This window comes from Dipodomys ordii, unplaced genomic scaffold, assembly GCF_000151885.1.
Source record: "Dipodomys ordii isolate 6190 unplaced genomic scaffold, Dord_2.0 Scaffold105, whole genome shotgun sequence".
In the NCBI taxonomy this organism is placed as follows: domain Eukaryota; kingdom Metazoa; phylum Chordata; class Mammalia; order Rodentia; family Heteromyidae; genus Dipodomys; species Dipodomys ordii.
In genome coordinates, this window is record NW_012267321.1 from 3,748,738 (window position 1) to 3,758,175 (window position 9,438).

A 9,438-nucleotide genomic window follows, 5' to 3' on the forward strand; every position below is an offset into this window, starting at 1 on the left:
CTAGCCTTGAGCTGAAGAGCTGAGGGACAGCGCCCAGGCCCAGAGTTCAAGCCCCACGACCGGACCCAAAAAAAAAAAAAAAAGAACATTCCTGAACAAACCAGGTTATCCTGCTAACTAGTTACATATAACTTACGTCTGATATTCAATCTGTATGGTGCTTTGTTAGGTTTTGTATTTATATTTTTTTCTATCTAAATAGACAATAAAAGAAAACCTACTTAAGTATGTAGTCACATTGCCACCTACCGAATGACGATTCCAAGTGTTATTGGGACTCTTCTGTTCTTTGCCTTCACTGTGTTCGATGCTGGTACATCATTAGAAGAGGTTTGATTTAATTTCCAAGCCTTCTCCTTTCCCATTTGTTTATTTTATGTATTTGTTTATTAGTGCTGGTTCTGGGGTGTGAACTGAGTACTGTTTTGTATTTTTTTTTCTGGCATTTTGCTACATGAGCCACAGCTCCTTTTACAGCTTTTTTGATGGTTAATTGGGGGGAAAGTCTCACATGGGCTGGGAGTGTGGCTTAGTAGTAGAGTACTTACCTAGCATGCATTAGGCCCTGAGTTCGATTCCTCAGCACTACATAAACAGAAAAAGCCGGTAGTGGCGCTGTGGCTCAAGTGGTAGAGTGCTTGCCCTGAGCTGAAGATCCGAGTGTTCAAGCCCCACAACCGACAGCCCCCCCCCAAAAAAAAAAAAAGCCTCACAGACTTTCCTGCCCTGACTTGGAGGCTGGCTTCAAACCCTGATCCTAAGACAGCCCAAATTCTATAGAGTAGCAAGGATTACAGGTATGAGCCAATAGCACCTCTTATCCCCCACACCCATTTTTTTTTTTTTTTTAAAGAATTGTCTTAAGTTAGGTGCTGGTGGTTCATACCTGAAATCCTAGCTACTCAGGAGGCTGAAATCTGAGGATAGCAGTTCGAAGCCAACCTAGGCATGAAAGTCTGTGAGACTCTTATCTGCATTAAACCACAAGAAAACCTGAAGTAGTTCTGTGGCTCCAAGTGGTAGAGTGCTAGCCTTCAGTGCAAAAGCTCAGGGATAGTGCCCAGGCCCTGAGTTCAAATCCTACAACTGACCACCTCCCCCCAAAAAAATTGTTTTGGGAGCTAGGCGCAGTCCTAACTACTTAGGAGGTTGAGAACTGAGGTTCGTAGTTCAAAGCCAGCCCAGACAGGAAAGTCTGTGAAACTTTTTTTTTTTTTTGTCAGTCCTGGAGCTTGAACTCTGGGCTTGGATGTTGTCCCTCAGCTCTTCAGCTCAAGGCGAGCGCTCTACCACTTGAGCTATACTGCCACTTCCGTTTTCCTGTGGTTTGTTGGAGATAAGAGGTTCACGGCCTTTCCTGCTCAGCTGGCTTTGAACTGAGATCCTTAGATCTCAGCCTCCTGAGTAGCTAGGATTATAGGCGTGAGCCACCGGTGCCTGGCTAGGTATGTGAAACTCTTATCTCCAATAAACCACCAGAAAACCAGAAGTGGCGCTGTAGCTCAAATGGTAGAGCGCTCTCCTTGAGCTGAAGAGCTGAGGGATAATGCCCAGGCCCTGAGTTCAAACCCCAGGACTGACTAAATAAATAGCATAATAAATAGCGCAGCAGAACTTCTATATATGACTCACAGGAACTGTTTGGCATTCTCCAGTAAAGTTCTTCCAGGAATTGCATTAGGAAGCTTTGCTTCTGAAACAGTAAGACTGGTGAGCATTATGATGGTTTCCATATGGGACTCTTTGATCCCTGAACCACTTCCATTTTCAGTTTTTTGGTTTTTTTTTTTTTTGAAAGTGTTGATATGGAATGCCACTTGTTTACTCAGCTATTTTTTTTTCTTTTTGGCTGCTTGCTTGCAGGGCATGTGTTCTACCTATGAGTCATACTGCAAAATCATGAAGTCTTAAAGTAGTATAAATTCTGGTAGAGTCTAAACCAGTGGTTCTGGCCCTAACCGACTCATCATACAGAGGCTGGGAAGATGGCTCAGTGGTAGAGTGCTTGCCTTGCATGCATAAGGCCCTGGGTTTGATTCCTCAGCACCACATAAGCAGAAAAAGCCAGAAGTGGCGCTGTGGCTCAAGTGGTAGAGCACTAGCCTTGAGTTGAAGAGCTGAGGGACAGTGCCCAGGCCCAGAGTTCAAGCCCCATGACCAACCAAACAAAAACAAAACAACAAAAAATAGACTCATCATACATTTTATAATAAACAGCTTTATTGAGATATAATTCATATGCCTTATGGCCACCCTTTTATTTTTACTTATTTTTTGGTCAGTTGTGGGGCTTGAAGTCTGGGCCTGGGCGCTGTCCCTCAGCTCTTCAGCTCAAGGAGAGCGCTCTACCACTTGAGCTACAGTGCCACTTCCGGTTTTCTGGTGGTTTATTGGAGATAAGAGTTTCACGGCCTTTCCTGCCCAGTCTGGCTTTGAACCTCAATCTTCAGATTTCAGCTTCCTGAGTAGCTAGGATTACAGGTGTGAGCCATCAGTGCCGGGCCCTGTTTTCACTGTTGAGCCATGGTTCCACTTCCTGTTTTCTGGTGATTAATTGGAGATGAGTCTCACAGACTTTCTTGCCCAGGCTGGCTTTGAACCATGATCTTCAGATATCAGCCTCCTGAGTAGCTAGGATTACAGGCATGAGCTGCCAGTGCCTGGCATGGTTACCCTTTTAGAAGTAACTATACATTGTTTGTTTGTTTTTGTATTCACTAGCTAGTATGCCCGTATATCAGCATAACCTATTTTAGAATATTTCATCTACCTCCCCCCAAAAAAGCCTATGCACACTAGTACTCACACCTCACTTCATCCCCTAATTCATCTATTTCTCCCTGACCAGTCAAGTACTAATCTTTCTGTCTAGTTTATTCTGGACAATCTATATATGTATATATACACAAATTCTATAGTCAATTATGTAGATTGTCCAGAATATATCTATGTATATCTATGTATGTGTATATATATATTGGGTCCAGTCATGGGGCCTGAACTCTGGGCCTGTGCGCTGTCCCTCAGCTCTTCAGCTCAAGGCTAGCACTCTACCACTTGAGCCCAGCGCCACTTCCGGCGTTTTTCTTTTTGCTTATGTGGTGCTGAGGAATTGAACCCAGGGCCTCAAGCATGCAAGGCAAGCACTCTACCACTGAGCCACCTTCCCAGCCCCAGGAGCTGGGTTTTTATGATCAAGAGCTTTTATGACAAAGCCTAGTACCCTACCAGTGGAGCCATAGCTCAACTTCCGGTTTTTTGTTAGTTAATTAAAGATTCTCACTGAGTTTTCTGCCTGGGTTGGCTTCAGACTACAATCCTCAGATCTTAACCTCCTGATTAGGTAAGATTACAGGCATGAGCCACTGGAGCCTGGCTACAAGTTACTTTTTTCCCCCTTGGTCGTGGGGCTTGAACTCGGGGCCAGGGTACTGTCCCTGAGCTCTTTTGCTCAAGGTTAGTGCTGTACCACTTTGACCCTCAGCACCACTAACATATGAACACACACACACACATATTTTTCTCAGTCCTGGGGCTTGAACTCAGGTCCTGGGCTCTATCCTTGAGCCTCTCTGTGGGCAAGGCTAGCACTCTACCACTTGAGCCACATTACCACTTCCAGCTTTTTCTGAGTAGTTTGGGGATAAGAGTCTCACGGACTTTGCTGCCCTTGGATGACTTTGAACCATGATCTTCAGACCATAGCCCCCTGAGTAGCTAGCATTACAGGTGTGAGCCACTGATGCCCGGCATGATCCACTTTTACATAGTGGTCTCAACAGATCCATGACTGAGACCCTCATCGTTCAGGTCATGGATCTTATGTATATTCCCATCAATGAAAGTGGAACTTGAAAATTGCTCATTTTATGTTGTTGTTGGTTGTAGGGCCTGAATTTTGGGTCTGGGTGCTGCCCCTCAGCTCTTCAGCTCAAAGGTAGCACTCTACCGCTTGAGCCACAGGGCCACTTCAGGCTTTTCCTGCTTATGTGGTGCTGAGGAATTGAACCCAGGAACTCATGCATGGGAGGCAAGCACTCTACCACTTGAGCCGCCTTCCCGGCCCATTTATGCTTTTAAAAATTTTCAATGTTGAATTTTTTCATTTATGTTTGTGTGTGTGTATGTATGTGTGTGTCAGTGTTGAGGCTTGAACTCAGGGCCTGAGCTCTTTGAGTTCTTTAATATTTGAGCCACAGCTCCACTGACAGCTTTTTGGTGGGTTAATTAGTGATAAGGTCCCATGGACTGGCTTTGAACCATGATTCTCAGAACTTAGCCTCCTGAGTGGCTAGGATTACAGGTCTTAGCCAGTAGTGCCCAGCTTCATTCTGTTTTGTTTGTTTGTTTGTTGTTGTTTTTGTCAGTCCTGGGTCTTGAACTCTGGGCCTGGGCGCTGTTCCTGAGCTCTTCAGTTCAGTGCTAGTACTCTACCACTTGAGCCACAGCACCACTTCTGGTTTTTGAGTGGTTTATTGGAGATAAGAGTCTCACAGGAGGACTGGGAAGTTGGCTCAGTGGTAAAGTGCTTGCCTTGCATGCCTGAGGCCCTGGGTTCTATTCCTCAGCACCACATAAGCAAAAAGAAAAAGCCGGAAGTGGCACTGTGGCTCAAGTGTAGAGCGCTAGCCTTGAGCTGAAGAGCTGAGGGACAGCGCCCAGGCCCAGAGTTCAGGCCCCATGACTGGACCCCCCCCCCCAAAAAAAAAGAGTCTCACAGGAGCCGGGCGCTGTACTCAGGAGGTTGAGATTTGAGGATCCAGGTTCAAAGCCAGCCTGGGCAGGAGAGGCCGTGAAACTCTTATCTCCCAAAACCACCAGAATACCAGAAGTGACACTGTGTCTCAAGTGGTAGAGCTCTAGCCTGAGCTGAAGAGCTGAGGGACAGCACCCAGGCCCAGAGTTCAAGACCTACAACCAAAAAAAAAGAGAGAGAGAGAGAGAGACAGATAAGAGTCTCATGGAGTTTCCTGCCTGGGCTGGCTTTGAACTGGGATCCTCAGATCTCAGCCTCCTAAATAGCTAGGATTACAGGCGTGAGCCACTGGCGCCTGGCCAGCTGATTTTTTTCTTTTTATATGTTTTCTTTAATCCTTTGTCTTTCATTTTATCATCTGCCTTCACAGATGTGAATTTTAAATAGGAATGTAAAATTCACAGCACAAATCTAGCCCATCTTTATTTTTCTTTCTTTCTACAGATGTAGTTTTGCATACTAAATATGTCTTTTTATTTCCGTTCTTTTCAGTGTGGGATATAAGGCCAAAAATGACAGCTCAGAATGAGCCTAAAGAAGAGCCAACCTGTGTAGTAGTTATGGAAAGATTTATGAGGGAGGATTCCTGTTCCTGCATTCTAGGTAACAGCTGGGATTCTGAGAACCAAGAGAAACATTTGAGGCAATCTCCTTTAACTCAAAATAATAGAGGGGCTCAGGAATCAACTTGTGAATATCTTGGTTTTGGGGAGCATTTGAGTGTAAGCTCAGGTCTTCTATCAACTCAGAGAGTTCCTACAACAAATGGCTTCTATGTTCCTAAGTCAGATGTTAAAATTTTAGATTGTGACCAATCCTTACACAGTTTTTCCCAAAGTTACATAGCCCAGAGAACTGCTGAACATGATTGTGGAAAAGCCTTCCACCTTTCCATGGAAACTCTACAACTTAGAAGAAATCAAATGAGAGACAAATCCTATAAATATATTGAAGGTGCTAAGTCTTTCAACCATTGTACCACCCTTGGCAATCAAAAAATAATGAAACAAGGCAAGAAACTTTACAAAAGTAAGGACTCTGAGGACATCTTTGCTCTGAGCTCCTCTCCTGATGAAAACAGGAGTCACCCCATTGAGAAGCCATATAAATGTGGTCAGTGTGGCAAATACTTCAAAAGGAACTCTTCTCTTGTTCTGCATCACCGGACTCACACTGGAGAGAAACCTTATACCTGTAATGAGTGTGGAAAATCCTTTTCTAAGAACTACAATCTAATTGTACATCAGAGGATCCACACAGGAGAGAAGCCCTATAAATGTAGTAAATGTGGAAAAGCTTTTAGTGACGGGTCTGCTCTGACACAACACCAGAGGATCCACACGGGGGAAAAACCTTATGAATGTCTAGAATGTGGAAAAACTTTCAACCGAAATTCATCCCTGATTTTGCATCAAAGAACTCATACTGGAGAAAAACCATATCGATGTAATGAGTGTGGGAAACCCTTTACAGACATATCCCACCTCACCGTGCACCTCAGAATCCACACTGGAGAGAAGCCTTATGAGTGTTCCAGATGTGGAAAGGCTTTCCGGGATGGGTCATACCTCACACAGCACGAGAGGACTCACACTGGAGAGAAGCCCTTTGAATGTATGCAGTGTGGGAAATCATTCAATCGCAACTCTCACCTCATTGTACATCAAAAAATCCATTCTGGAGAAAAACCCTATGAATGTAAAGAATGCGGGAAAACATTCATTGAGAGTGCCTATCTCATCAGACACCAGAGAATTCACACAGGTGAGAAGCCCTTTGGCTGTAACCAATGTCATAAAGTGTTTAGGAACATTGCTGGTCTCATCCGGCACCAAAGGACTCACACTGGTGAGAAACCCTATGAGTGTAATCAGTGTGGCAGAGCCTTCAGGGACAGCTCCTGCCTGACCAAGCACCAGAGAATTCACACTAAGGAGACTCCTTACCAGTGTGTGCAGTGCGGGAAGTCCTTCAAGCAGAATTCTCACCTGACAGTACATCAGAGGATTCACAACCAAGAGGGTCCAAGACAGTGTCCTCAGTGTGGGAAAATGTTCAGAAGGAACTCGTCCCTTGTTCGGCATCAGAGAATGCACCGTGAAGAGCAGCCCATGGGAACAAAATGAATGTGGGCCATAAACACCTGGCTGCAGGCTCTGTGTCTTCAGATGCTAGTGACTCTTCCTTCTCACCGGAAAGGAACCCTTCAGGCTATGGAGAGGACTGATGATTGAGACATTCTGTAGCATGATTAAATCTATCATTAGGGAACTCCTGGAGACAACAGTAGATGATGATAATTGTGGAAAAGGCTTCAGGGATGATTCAGCCTCTACCAGACACGATAGTGCAAACACTGGAATAAGGCCTAGAATGTGGGGAAGATGCTTGCCTGGAGATATCTACCAACCTTAATACAAGGATGCTTGAACTGGAAAGAACCTATGTAGGCATTGAGTAAGTACTTAGTTGAATCCTTTAATTGTGAGTATCCAGCTTGTACATAAGCAAACACTGAATCACATCTGGTAAGTATAATCAGGAAGAGAATCTTAAGCAGGAGCTCTTACTATCAGCAAAGACATATTGGTGAGAGGTTTAGCACAGGGCTCCACTCTACAGAAACCACAGGATGATAACTCGAATGCTGTTTGAATGAGTTTCCATGTTACAGTTCTGTCAGAACACCAAGGACTCATTTTTAAATGGAAAGTGCATAAAAAGTTGTTTGAGAATGAACACTGAAGTTGTTCCTCTTAAGGCTAAAAGGAAAAAGGCTTCTAAGGGAAAAAAAATCATTGCTTTAGCTGTTGAAAAATAGTTAACTTTATTTCCCCTACCATCATTGTTCATTTAGGGTACTTTTCTTAAAAATTCAACCACTCTGAATCATGTTTATAAAAGTTTTGCAGCAAAAATGAGGCATAAGAGTAATTGTCATTACAAGCATGGAAAGATATGTGCACACATGGATGTAGTTTAGAAGTGGATGATAGAGAAATAAATAAGTGAACTATTAGGGAACTACAATTGTGTATGGTTTTTCCTTTATTATAATATCATATGTTGGTGGCATAATAACTGGATATTGAACAACAGTGTGAAGCTCCAAACAGGTGAATCTGGATCTTATTTATTTCGGGATGGGCTTGATCAGGACTACTGGATGCTGTATGCATCCAGTAGTATGTCCCAACCCAGACTTAGATCCCACAGCCTGAATTACTTCTTTCTTTAGAATGTGAAATGTTATTTTACAGTGACCCTAGCATGTCTCTTCTGAAGCAGTGTAGTGCTGTGAGAGGGAAAGCCAGATAAGCTGGTTGATGGCCTCAAAGTTCTGGTAGTGCCCTTCCCCGCAGCTTCTGACTTGACCTTGCCTTGTATTTCCTGACTGCTACTGAGAGAGAGTCAGAGTGAAGCCCACTTTTAGCTCATTGAGGCTGTGTGGAGTAGAAGCTGTCATATACTTCAGATTCTCAGTGTGGGTGCCTTCCCTGATAAGGACCAGTCATCATACAAGCCCAAGGAGGGCAACCTACTCCCCAGCTGCCTTCACTGTAGCCTGGCTGTAGTTCTTTTTTTTTTTTTCCCCCAGCCCTGGGGCTTGTACTCAGGGCCTGGGCACTGTCCCTGAGCTTCTTTTGCTCAAGACTAGCGCTCTACCACTTGAGCCACAGTGCCATTTCCAACTTTTTTTTTGTGTATGTAGTATTGAGAAATTGAACCCAGGGCTTCATGCATGCTAGGCAAGCACTCTACCACTAAGCCACCTTCCCAGCCCTGTCCTGTAGTTCTTGAATGTGCTGACAAACTTTGGGAAGGTTGGTTGGTTGATATGTATAAGTACCCTTTTCTTTCTGGATAGGTGGTCTTTTCACCAGGATCTTTTTTTTTTTTTTTTTGGTCCGGTTGTGGGGCCTGAACTCTGGGCCTGAGCACTGTCCCTCAGCTCTTCAGCTCAAGGCTAGTGCCCTACCACTTGAGCCACAGCGCCACTTCCGGCTTTTTTCGTTTTGCTTATATGGTGCTGAGGAATCGAACCCAGGGCCTCAGGAATGCAAGGCAAGCGCTATACCACTGAGCCAACTTCCCAGCTCCCTTCACCAGGATCTTGAAGGGAGAATAAGAGATTCCAAGTTCTGAGATGCCATCTCTACTTGGTGCATTCTGGGAACTTAACAGAAGCCTAGCTACCCATGCTCTTCCAGGCTTGGTACATTGCCCAGGTAGTGGCAACTTCAGGAAGACAAAAATGCCACATGAGTTTGCTTATCTCATCTAGTCCATTCCTCTCCAGGGTCTTTCCTTAGATGCCTGAGTGTTTGCTTGCTAAAGAAACTGGAGGAGAAGAGAAGAGGGAGAGAAAAGGAAGAAGGCAGAGGTATATAGAAATGTATATGGCCCCAGACTGCATAAACAGTTGCTGAGTCCCTAGTATCTTGGGAAGAAGTAGAATAGCCCTTGTGCCCCCAAAGTAACCACTAGCCTGACTGTAACCCAGTTTTGCACATATGGTGTAATATATATATATATGTATGTATAGATATATGAACGTATATATAATTTTTGTTGTTGGTGGTGGTTGTGGGGCTTGAACTCTGGGCCTGGGCACTGTCCCTCAGTTCTTCAGCTCAAGGCTAGCACTTTTCCATTTGAGCCATAGCACCACTTCTGGCTTT

The 9,438-nt window shown here is 44.4% G+C and overlaps 1 protein-coding gene across 1 annotated transcript in view; it reads left to right on the forward strand.

The window, feature by feature from the left end:
• Znf329 (zinc finger protein 329) overlaps positions 1–7,786 on the forward strand; it is a 9,093-nt gene extending 1,307 nt beyond the window's left edge. The window contains exon 2 of the mRNA XM_013027775.1: positions 5,249–7,786. Coding sequence (XP_012883229.1) covers positions 5,249–6,882 — 1,634 coding nt within the window. The 3' untranslated portion in view covers positions 6,883–7,786. The remainder of the gene's footprint in view (positions 1–5,248) is intronic.
• The last annotated feature ends 1,652 nt before the right edge of the window (positions 7,787–9,438 follow it).